Genomic DNA, 12,855 nt, shown 5'->3' on the forward strand with positions numbered 1-12,855 from the left:
TTTTTGCTTATGTGGTGCTGAGGAATCGAACCCAGGGCCTCGAGCATGCAAGGCAAGCGCTCTACCACTGAGCCACCTTCCCAGCCCCCCCATTACTATTCTTGAAACAGATTCCTTTCATAATACTATGCTCTTTATCCTGCCATCTTTCTATTTTGATCAGATTGCCCTCCCCTCCAGCTCCCAAACAGGACTAAAAAAAATGTTGCTACTCCCCAAGGTTCTTGTTTAGCACTGTTCAAGCTTTCCATTCTTTCTATAGATGGTCTTACTTCCCCTATAACTTCAAAAATCCCCTCCATGCTAATAAATTTTAAATCTATACCTCCTCCCCAACCTCTCCCTTAAGATGAAATTCACATTTCCAAATGCATGATATGCATTTCAAGCTAAATGTCCTGCAGGAACCATAAATTCAGCGGTTCTCAAATTAAAGTCATTATTTCTATCCTCCAAATCTGTTTCTCCTTTTACATTTTTCATGTCATTTAATGATTTCATCCTATGAATTATACTAATCTTAGCATCATCTTTTTTTTCTTTTCCCCTTCTAATAGCTATTATATATAAGAAGTCACTAAATCTGCCAATTCTATTCCCAAAATTCTTCTTGCATCTATCCCTTGTCTTTACTATCACTCCTACTGCTATAACTCACATTCTTCTGGGCTAATGGCTAAAGGGCTATTTTATTCTCCTCACTGGTCTCCTTCCATACAATTATCATTCATACTTTGCAAGAGTTATTTTGCAAATCTCAAATCTGCCTATGTCACTTCTCTGCTTTCAGACTTTCCATGATGCCAGATGCCAGCAGCTCATGCCTATAATCCTAACTATTTAGGAGGCTAAGACCTGGAGGATCCAGCCCAAGAAGAAAAGTTTGTGAGCCTCTATCTTCAACTAACCAGTAAAATGCCAGGCTGGAGCCAAGACTCAAATAGAAAAAGTGCCAGTTATGAGCCAAGCAAGAATGTGAGGCCCTGAGTTCAAACCCCATTACACACATACACAAATACACACACACAAATACACACATATGTGCTTGGTGCCCATGGATCATGCCACTCAAGAGGCTGAGATCTTGGGACAGCAGTTTGAAGTCAGCCCAGCCAGACAAATCTGAGAAAATCTTATCTCTAATTAACCAGCTGAAAATGGAGATATGGTTCAAGAGGTATATTGAATGAAAAAGCTAAAAAAAAAAGCTCAAAGCCCTGAGTTCAAACTCCAGTACTAGCATAAAAATAACCAAAATAAAAAACTTAAAGTTGCTTCTTATTACTTATAAAATTCAAATCTCTTAGGAAGACAGGGAACAATGGGTACCTTTTACTTGGTGAAATCCTGTAACATCTTTCAAGCCCAAACTTGTATCTTTTTCTCTAAAACTGCCTAACTAAAAGCTATAGAACTTTGTTAGTAATCCTAAAAATAACTCTACAGTCTAGGTGTTGGTAGCTTACACCTGTAATCCTTGCTACTCAGGAGGCTGGATCTAACGATTGCGGTTTGAAGCAGCCCAGATAGGAAAGTCCGTTGACACTGTTATCTCCAATTAACTACCTAAAAACCAGAAATGTAGCTGTGGCTCATAGTGGTAGAATGCTAGCCTTCAGCATAAAATAAAAGCTCAGGTTCAGCACCAGGCCCTGAGTTCAAGCCCCACAACCAACAAAAATAAAACTCTCTACACTATTGTGTTTAATTCAGTATCTATCCCTGAATAGTAGGGGCTCTCATCTTTGCATTTTAGGCATTTTTGACATGCTACTGTCAGATATAGTAACATACACCTGAAATCTCAGCAACTGGGAAGCAGAAGCAGGATGATCAAGAGTTGAGGCCAACCTGGGCTGTGTGGAAAGGCCCTGTCTCAAAAACACCAAAAAGTAAAGAAAATCCACTGCCTATAATAGTAATAATACACAGTATATACTTAAGGTTGATAATTCAATTTCTCTTGTTAACTCTTTCTCCTTAAATAATTCATCTGTCCATACATATAGATAAAGATATATAATCAATGGATATATATGGATATATTCCATGGATTATAAAACTAGTCCATATAACAGATGGATAAAAAATATATAACATTGGTTTTTTAATATTTAAATGAATTTTAAATATAGATTCTAGTATAGACTACGTTTTATTAACATACTGTTTTCTTTTCATAGTATTTTCTTTTCATACATGAAATGGTATTTCATACTATTTTTGAGTGACCAAGTTTGAATGACTACTTTTAGGAATTCTACCTTATTTTTGTCAGTATCATTTTTGGTTTTTTAAAACCCATTTTAATCCAATCTCAGTAACTGCAATGTCCTTCATTGAAAAATATCATAAAGAGAGACAGAAAGAGAGTACACAGATTCAATCTCCCATTCAAAAATATGGTTACAGAACCAAAGCAACTTTTTCTTACTTAATTATAGTCTATACTAAAGCATTAGAAAAGTAAAAGGATGTTTTAATAAAAAATTATAAAACTATTTTATCCAAAAATAGGTTACAGTCTTATCAGTAAAGCACCTACAGTTTCTTGATTCAATCATTTTTTAATCTGGAAGATAACTTCATAGTCTCTTAAGAGAAAATGAATGCTTAATTTTCTGTGGTATGTTGGCACATTTAATATCTATTTTCATTTTACAGGTATTTTTTTTGGGGGGGGGGTTGGTCAATGTGGGGCTTGAACTCTGGGCCTGGGTGCTGTCCCTCAGCTCTTCAGCTCAAGGCTGGTGCTCTACCACTTGAGCCACAGCACTACTTCCAGTTTTTGAGTGGTTAATTGGAGATAACAATCTCACAGGGACTTTACTGCCTGTGCTGGCTTCAAACAGCGATCCTCAGATTTCAGCCTCATGAGTAGCTAGGATTACAGGTGTGAGCCACCAACACCTGCCTCATTTTACAGTTTTCTTTCTGTTTGTTTTTATGTTTTGGGTTTTTTTTTTTTTGGTCAGTTGTGGGACCTGAACTCTGGGCCTGGGCGCTGTCCCTCAGCTCTTCAACTCAAGGCTAGTGCTCTACCACTTGAGCCATAATGCCACTTCTGGCTTTTTCTGCTTATGTGGTGCTGAGGAATCGAACCAAGGGCCTCATGCATGCAAGGCAAGGCCACTGAGCCACCTTCCCAGCCCTTATACTTGTTTTTTAATTATGAATTTTTCTGATAGATTATTAGTATTATTATGTCTAAATGTTTATTCTAAATTTGAATAAAACTTAACAAAATCAGTAGTGAAAATCTGTGTCTCTCCAAACTATAAATATAGAAAATATGTTAACTACAAATGAATAAAAACAATAGCTACTTATATAATAGTAAATCAAAATCCTCATAGAAAATTTGATCAACCAGATATTTAGGTGATATATTAGTATAATTAAAACATATACTAAATTTAGTGTAAGAGTTTCTGTAATTATACAGTTCTAAAAACAGCTTCAGAAACTCATACTGACTTTTTTTTTTTTACTGACTTTCTATTGTACTAAATCATGTTTTTGTTTTTGCTTTTTGGAGTGCTAGAGATTGAACACAAAACATGTGCTTCATTCAATCTCAGCATATTGTGTTTAATTCCTTAAAAAGAATTGAAGACAATGAAAATTGATATTAAAATACAATAATCAATTCTGTGGTTCAAAAATACTTAATGTAAACCTTTTATTTCACAACTTGAATTATTACCATTTTATATATAATTTCATCGACTTAAATTAAAATTTAGTGTGAAATAAACAAATGTGCTTTAAGAAAATAGCTGTTCACAACATCTCAACTCTAAGATAAAATGTTAATACAATAAAAACAAAACTACTGTGTACTTGCTCTACATATATCCCTAATACATCTCAACAAAACTGCTGAGGAAAGCAAAATAGATCCATTAACAATAGTCCATTTTTAACTCTAATCATTTGCTAAAATACACTGCAATGGTTTTATGAAAAAGCAAATTAATTTTCCTTTGTCACATATAGAAAGTTATTCAATATACATTCTAATACGTCTACACATACATATGTATGCAAACATGTATATGTATGGTCTTCCAAGCATGAAAACATTACTGGGAATTTTATTAAATTTACCTTATTAAAAAACACTCTAGAAATATGAGTGCAAGAAGATGTGTCTGACTTTATTTTTTAATTATTTTTGCAATATTTTCTTAGTATTTAATAGTTATTTTAAAAGTCTACATCTATGTAAATACTTTAATATTTTACAATTTAATAAACATACATGTCTCTTCCAAGTTCCTAGTTCTTTCTCATGCTCATTTTGAAGATTAAGGAACTTTTCTTCATTTTCTTTTACCTTCTCCCTTTGCAGCTCATTATCTCTTTCAAGGGTCTGCAATAAAATTAATTATCCAAAAAAGAATCAATACCACATTAATGAATTTTGATGTGTTTTATGTTGCTTGGACCTTTGCTTTGAACATGCTGAAAGTGCCATACAGATCAGTGATAATGTGCTATCTCAACAATCATTTTCATAAATTAGCAGAAAGGTGCTTATAGTTTAGTCAACAGGAAATAGGGGGAGGTTATGATAAAGAAATGGCTATAAAAGGGTATAAAAACATTGCCATTATTCAGTTTCACTGCATAAGTTTTAATGTACTGAAAAAGTAATATAAAGTACAGAACTGAAAAGTATGAAATGTAGCATAATCCAGCCTAACCCTACTAAAAAGTATTTAACTACCACAGGACATTTTATTTTAGAAATTAACTGTCTAGTAAACTCTAAAATACAATTTTAACTTTAAATTCATGCTTTTTAGCCTAAATTAAATATTTGTCATTTAAGTATTTCATTGCAATAATGTAATAGAATTATTACCACACTTTTCCTCCCCCAAAGTAACTTCAAAAATGCCAAGTATTTTCTAAGACTATATCAGTGTAATCATTAGTATTAGTTATCTTCAATGTCTGCTTATAATCTAAGCAAACATCTGTAAATAAGTAAGTATAAGAATTCATTTATACATCTAACACATCTGGGAATTTTGAGTTCATTTATTTGTCATTCTTAAGCTATGTAAAGTCATGGTTAAAAATTTCAAGTCGCATAAAAACACATAAGTAGAAAAAGTAAAATTATCCTCTATCAGTTTGCCTCCCAAAAGTAATTACTAGTTTGATTACAGAAGCTGCCTATAATATGCATGTGTATAAAATACAGAGGATACCATCTCATAATACTTACTGTTATATAATCTGTTTTTTCCCTAAAAAAGAACAGTCTTGTTTACTTTCTATACTATTAAATATAAGCCCATCTCATTTTAAAGGTTTAATAACCTATTTAAAGTATCAATATGCAAATATATAATTGTTCAAAATTAGAGCAACTTATCTGAGAACAAACATTTTACAACTTCCAACATAAAAATTTATCTTTCTTATAAATATTCATTTTTAAGAACCTCCAAACAAATACTTATTTTGGTTGTCTATTTCAGGATAATGTAAATTTTTGCGTGACTGTGTGCTGGTCCTGGGGCTTGAACTCAGGGCCTGAGCACTGTCCCTGACCTTTGTTTTTGTTTGTGGGGTTTTTTTGCTCAAGGCTAGCACTCTACCATTCCTTGAGCCACAGATAGATGAGTCTCATGAATTTTCTTGCCTGGGTTACTTCAAACCTTGGTCCTCAGATCTCATCCTCCTGAGTAGCCAGGATTACAAGTGTGAGCCATAGATACCCAGTCCTATAAGTATTTTCATATAAAACACATTTCCTTAATTCATTGCTTCATGTAGTAATAGTTTCTAAATAGTTAAAACAGTATAAAATTAATAGATGCTCAGTACACTCACATTCTAACAAATATTTTACATTATGTAACATATTACATTTTTATAAAACAAACAAACCATAATTTTAGGGAAAAGATTAGAGAACAAAGTTATTCGCTAAACCCAGTAACAGTAACTGACCGAGAGCATTATGTTCTTAAAATGGTGCACAGATATGTTCATCATTTCCTGTCCTGACCCATATCCTCACCTAATTGACTCTTCAGGTATCTCTCAGTTTCAGCTTTTATGGAAACACTCCATCCTTTCACTACAATTGCATATTCCTTTCAGTCCGCTGCACAAAATATGTTATCTATCAGGACTCCTATTGCTCTTTTGTCATAGGTCTCCTGTTTCCTAGATCCCAGTGTCCTCATTCTTGTATTACTGCCTTTTCATGAAATAGCAACTTTTCTGTTCATTTTTTTTTCTGAAGTACTGAGCACTGATCTCAGGGTCTTGAGCTTGGTAGGAAAAGGTCCTACTTCCCAGGCCTTTTGCTTTTAATTTGTTCTTCAGATATACTCTTGTGCTCACTTTGCCTGGGCTGATCTCCAAACGAGATCTTCATGCCACTACCACCCAATTAGCTGGGACCACCATATCTGGCTTGTTTGTGATGTAGATGTCACTTTGGTCCAGGCTGCCTTCTCTTTTTCCTTTTTTTCTTGATGGAGCTGTAGTTTGAATTCAAGTCCTTTCTTTTTTTTTTTTTTTTTTTTGGGGGGGGGGTCCAGTCGTGGGGCCTGAACTCAGGGCCTGGGCGCTGTCCCTCAGCTCTTCAGCTCAAGGCTAGCACTCTACCACTTGAGCCACAGTGCCACTTCCAGCTTTTTTCTTTTTGCTTATGTGGTGCTGAGGAATCGAACCCAGGGCCTCAGGCATGCAAGGCAAGGGCTCCACCACTGAGCCACCTTCCCAGCCCAAGTCCTTTCATTTGATAGCAAGGACTCTACAATTTGAGCCATGCCTCCAAATTCTTTTTGTTTTATTTTTTAAGATAGTGTCTGTACGCATTATCCTGCCCATGTAATTGTAACCCCTCTGTACAGTATCTTCACAAACAAAATAAAAAAATAAAAAAAAAGATAGTGTCTCATGCTTTTTCCCTGGGCTGGCCTCAGACTATGATCCTCCTACCCACACCTCCCATGCACCTGGGATTATAGCTAAATGCCATCATTACCTGGCTTGTTCTTTGGTTGTTGGTGGTGGTGGCTCTAAGGCTTGAACTCAGGCCTGGGCACTGTCCCTGAGCTCTTTTTGCTCAAGGCTAGCCTTCTACCACTATGAACTACAGTTTCACTTCTAGTTTTTGAGTGGTTAGTTGGAGATAAGAGTCTAACAGGGACTTTTCTGCCCAGGATAGCTTCAAATCACAATCCTCAGATCTCAGCCTCCTAGGTAGCTAAGAGTACAGGCATGAGCTTCCAGCGCCAGGCTACCTGGCTTGTTCTTTGAGATAGTCTTCCCATCTCCATTTCTCAGGCAGCTAGCATTACAGGCATGAAGCACAATTTCCAAGTGGGCATAAAATTTTTCATACTATGCAGGTCTGCAAACATTTTTATTCTACTAGTTCTTGGCAATTAGATTAGCTCTATTTTGGAAATCAATTTCTTCCCAACCTCTGCATGCATGGTTCTATTATCTTCTACCTTCCAATATTGCCACTGAGAAACTGGAGGCCAATATATTGTCATTCTCATTCTTAGTCCTTCATATTGTTATCTTTCTTCCTTCAGTTTTAGACTCATCTCTTCAGGTGTAGTATAAAATTTCATATTGATATACATCAGGCCAAAAAAATCATTCTTTCTCCCTCCATTTTCTCTGTTCTCTCTCTAAAACTCGCCGGATTCCTTGGATTGACCCCTATTAATTTTCTTTCTCCCTTGTTTTCAAACTTATTGTCTTTCAGTTCTACTTTCTACAAGACTTTCTCAACATTATCTTCCAACCTTTCCATTGCACTTTTTTTTTGTCAGTCCTGTGAGCAGTCTCTGAGCTTTTTTGCTCATACCTAGTGCTCTACCATTTGAGACACTTCTGGCTTTTGGAGGGTTAATCAGCAATGAAAGTCTCACAGACTTTCCTTTCCAGGAAGCTTTGATCTCAGCCTCTGAGTAGCTAAGGATTGCAGGTATGAGCCACCAGTGCCCAGCAGCTTACTTCTTTATTTTTATTTAGTTTTGTGTGCCAGTTTAAGGCTGGACAGCCTGAGTGCTGCCCCTGAGCTTTTCTGCTCAAGGCTAGTGCTCTACCACTTTTTGTCTGCTAATATATTTGCTAATATATTTGCCTTCAATGAAAGCTTCCTTATGTACTCTTAATTACTGATTTGTGGATCAATGTTATCTTTAAAACATATTTTCTTAGTTTCTATGTATTCTGTTGTAGTATTCCATGTGTCTTTTTTCATACTGGAGACTTTCTTCAAATGTCCAGTGATCCTTAATTACCTATTCATAATTAAGAATGAGACACTAAGCTGATTAGAAGCTTTTTCAAATGGTGAGTTTCACTGTAGTTTCATCTGACTGAACTACTTCATATAGAGACCTTTTCTCTTAGGGTGGCAAGCTTCCATAAAAAGGAATCTTCCCAGGGGTTAGGCTAGTTGCTCTCTAAATGAGCAAACTACACTGGGAGGCTTCATTTAGTATTTATTTTTTTATCCTATTTCAGTTTAATACTCTCAACAGTGTACTTAGTGAACTGGATAAAGAGGAGAAAAGGAGAGGGAAAGAGATTAACTTTTAGTATCTGACATTTTCATTCTTGTTAAATATTGCCATCATGGGCAATTTCAAGCCACTACTTTTTTAGCAACCAATTCTCAAAATTTTCTTAATGCCTAACAATCAGAACTCATTGTTACAAGCTTGCTCCAGAATACCACTGAATCCTTCCCCAATCTCAGCCTCAGCTTTCTCTCAAATTTCCAGCAGAAACCTCTAATATTCTGCCAAGTAAGAATGGGGCAGTGTTTGTCTGAGACTAGGGTTTCAATAGGGTGTTACATAGGTCTTCTAGTTTGGGGATTCCATGGCAAACTCTACTCTATAGTTCCTGCCCACTCCTCTGGGCGTTTAGGTGTGTATACATGTGCATGCTGGTTGTTTCATATGGCAGTGTTGGGAAATGAACAGTGTCTTATGCTAGGTAAGGACCAACGGAATCATATCAAAGCCACCATTCCTACATCTTTGACTTATATTTCAACTTCTTTTATGTGTTAAATTACCAACTGTCCACCTGGTTCACATCTTTAAAACTTATTTTTAATGTTGCTCCCCTACTTCCTTGTCCTTGTGGATTTATTAGTGTAATTCTATTGCCATTTCAGAAGGAAGTAGAAGCAAATGTGTGTTCAATTCAATGTGTTTAGCTAGAATCTCTAACCAGGAAATATATAAACTTGGGAAGAGAATGTGTTTATTCCTATTCATTTATTTTAAAAAACTTAATGAGGTCAAAAAAAACTTAATGAGGTCCTATTGTGTCCTTAGCCCTATTTAATTTTCTTATGCTATGTAAGTGAAAATGTTGCTATCCTCATGGAGTTTATACAGTTTTCCAGCAGAAAAGTATTTGTTAGTACTTGCAAGTGACTTAATAAATTTGAAAAAAAATTTTGTGAAAAGGGGGTATTGTGAAAGATCAAAGTAAAAATCAACTAACGTTTAAAAACAAATCAACTGTACTAATAATATAGTTATAGAAATAAACCAAGTATATCATTCTTAGTGCTAGACTATAGTAATATAACTAATAACTAGACTGCACTATCATTAAATCATAGTAGAAAGTATTTTCAACTTGAGAATTTAAGTCTCTGTGCTCTAAAATTTACTACTAAGAAAGTAAGACAGATGACAGTACAATTATAGAGCATTGAAAAACAGTTGGCCATTATCAAGAGTAATGAGCCCTTTTAATACAGGTGGAATGAAAATGCTCCTCAAGACAACACTTGCAATGTCTATGCAGTATAATCCTTAGCAACAGGTCAACACTCATATTTTGTTATGCTATATATTAGTGGTTCTCAGACACCAGTCTTCAGGCAAGTACTGATCCATGACAAAACATTCACTAGGCAAAAAAAGTCAATATATAACCATCAAATGACTTTTACAAGGAACTGTCTTTTATCTTGAGATTATATCCTTAATACATTCAGATGTCAAAATGTTCTATTTTATCAAATAATAGTCATGATAGTATTCCTTAATGTTTTTATTAAAATAAACAATTCTGGGTTTGACAATACTATGAAATATCAAGAAAAAAGGTAATAACTGTAATAATTAAAGGGAAAGGTATTTAAGTTACCTAAGATATTGGTAGTTATAGTTAAAAGATCCTGAGACCATATCTATAACCATGATTAACTCAAAGAAATATTCAAGTATATATTTGTGACTCCATTCATGTCTGTAGAATTTATATATAACTGTATATTGGGCTTGGAGCTTATAGTCAATTTGAGAGTAGTAGTTTTGGTATAAATAATCTAAGAATATTGGCAGCTCTTATAGATTTAGGAAAAGTATTTTAAGGGTATAACATTGTGGAAATAGTACTGAATTAGATTTAAACTGGTTTAGCCACTAATTATAAGACCTTGAACACCATTGCTTATTATCTTCTAGCTCTCTATTTCATCATGCAATTAACTAGATTAATCTCGTAATATTTGTTTCATCCTAAAAAAAATCTATGTTTCAACTCCTTTATGAATTAGGAGATAGTCTTGGTGAGAGCTACTCATAAAGATTTTGGCCAAGTAGGATAGTACACACCTATCATTCTAGTACTGTCTGAGGCAGGAAAATATCCAGTTCAGAGCCAGCCTAAGCTAAACAGTGAGACCTTGTCTTAGGCATTTTTTAAATGAAAGAATAAGGAAAGAAGAAAAAAAAGAAAAGGGAAAGGAAAGGGAGGAAGGGAAAATGGGAGGAAGGGAAGAGGCGGAGATGGAAGAGGAGTTGAGGAAGAAGGAAGAAGAATTTGAGTAAGCGATATGTTCTTAGGAGAAGGGTAAACATATTAGGGAAATAGTTCCAGTTATCCAATTATAGTGTGTGATAGGAAGAGGTAATGTGGGAAGAGGTTCTTGCTTGTAAGGGAAGTAGACTTGGAGATAATCTTTAATTAGTCTTCTTTTAGAATACATGAAAGGATTAAGGGAAGAGAGAAATTTAACTCTAGCACACCACTGCTTTCTCCCTTTTTCTCTTTGCCATGTAACTCCTACAGTATGAGAGCAGGTAAAACTCCCTTTATATGAGAAGTAATTAAAACAGAAACATGGGTTTAAAAAAAGATTAATTGCATTGCTCAGGTCAATTTTAGTCCCAGTCATTAGTGAGAGACTACATAAATTTTATGGTTAGGAACAAAAAAATTAAAAGGTAATGTTATTAGAAAATGCTATTAGAAGTACAAAAATACGTGACCTCTCTCAGAGATTCTGTGTCTCTCTGTCTTTGTGTCTCTGTCTCTATGTCTCTCTCTGTGCCTCTGTCTCTGTGTCTCTCTCCCCTCTTCTCTCTCATCATTCCCCTCCCTGCCATGGTTCTTTTTAATTTCTATTTACTAGCATGATCTGCTGGGCAGGAAAAAACAGAACAAATGTCACAGACGTCCTAAGGACTCCTTACCACCCAACACAGCATGAGTGAAATCTACTGGTTACCAGGTTCTCTTTCTTGCCAGTTTCTTCACCCATGTACTGTACTTGTCAGAAAAGGAAAACAAATCTTCCCTTCCGAGGGACACTTTACCAGACTGATTTCATTATGGTAACTGTTAAAGGATTTCAACTACCAGGCAGATGCACTTCCAGGCAAGTGTGAAATCAGTATTTGGACTGGGACTCCCCCTGACCCTGCCAAGGTACTGCCAGTCTTTATCAGGGACAGCAGCTGCCCATTCCCAGACCCTAAATGTTTCATGGTTGCATGCCAGGGGACAGGGAGAATTTCTTTTTCCAGAAACTACAGAGTCTAGAATTTCAAGTATGCACAAAAACTACATCAAAAACCAAAAATATTTTCAAATTTCCTCTTTCTGCTCTATTGCTAAGGACTTGCCTCACCACTTCCAGTTCACCTGCCTCCCATTCCAAGATACTCCAACCTGAAACAGGGGCAGCCGCCAGCATGCCTCCACTGATGCTGCAGAGTGTATGTACCCAAGCTTCCCCACCTGCATTTAGACACACAGAAATAAAGGTTGATGGTACAACATAGGTCTTTCCTCATGTCTTTCCTCACAAATGAGACCCAGTTAACCTGCAACAGTGAGAGAAAAAGAGGAGGGCAGGTAGAGTCCAGAAGTGCTTGCAGCCAAGTACTAAGACTGGGAAACAGAGACAAGAAAATGCTGATGGCAAGCCGCTAGAGCACGTGCTCTATTGTCCAATAGACAATCTATGAAATATAAATTCAGGGGTAAAAAGTGATTTTTAAAAAACCTCAAAGATAATGTCTGCAAAAATTAACTGAAGGCCCTTCTGAGTGTGGGTTTCTAGGCAACTCAACAGTCACATACTCATAAAGTTGGCACTAGTCTCTACTAGTTGAGAGGCACCTAGTTTTCACTAGAAATGTTCACTGGATTATATTTCCTTTGCTACCAAAAAATCAGAGAGGAAGAAGTCTTCTCTATTGGCCATCCCAAGCTCGTTCTAAATCAGAATTCTCATCACTTGGTCAATGGCTCCTCTCCCTGCTCTCACCTCTATGTTCCTTCATCTGACTCCAGAACCACCAGGTGCTATCTTGTACACCATTCCAGAATCACACACTACTGATCAACCAAAAAACTTTTTTTTGGGGGGGGGGTCCAGTCGTGGGGCCTGAACTCTGGGCCTGGGCACTGTCCCTCAGCTCTTCAGCTCAAGGCTAACGCTCTACCACCTGAGCCACAGCGCCACTTCCAGCTTTTTTCTTTTTGCTTATGTGGTGCTGAGGAGTCGAACCCAGGGCCTCAGGCATGCAAGGCAAGTGCTCC

General features: G+C 36.2%; 1 protein-coding gene across 1 annotated transcript in view; it reads right to left on the bottom strand.

Annotated features, from left to right (window-relative positions):
* Positions 1–12,855, bottom strand: part of Ccdc73 (coiled-coil domain containing 73) — a 97,469-nt gene that overhangs the window by 14,548 nt on the left and 70,066 nt on the right. The window contains exon 9 of the mRNA XM_013019552.1: positions 4,265–4,375. Coding sequence (XP_012875006.1) covers positions 4,265–4,375 — 111 coding nt within the window. The remainder of the gene's footprint in view (positions 1–4,264; positions 4,376–12,855) is intronic.

Source organism: Dipodomys ordii, unplaced genomic scaffold (assembly GCF_000151885.1).
Source record: "Dipodomys ordii isolate 6190 unplaced genomic scaffold, Dord_2.0 Scaffold46, whole genome shotgun sequence".
Taxonomy (NCBI): domain Eukaryota; kingdom Metazoa; phylum Chordata; class Mammalia; order Rodentia; family Heteromyidae; genus Dipodomys; species Dipodomys ordii.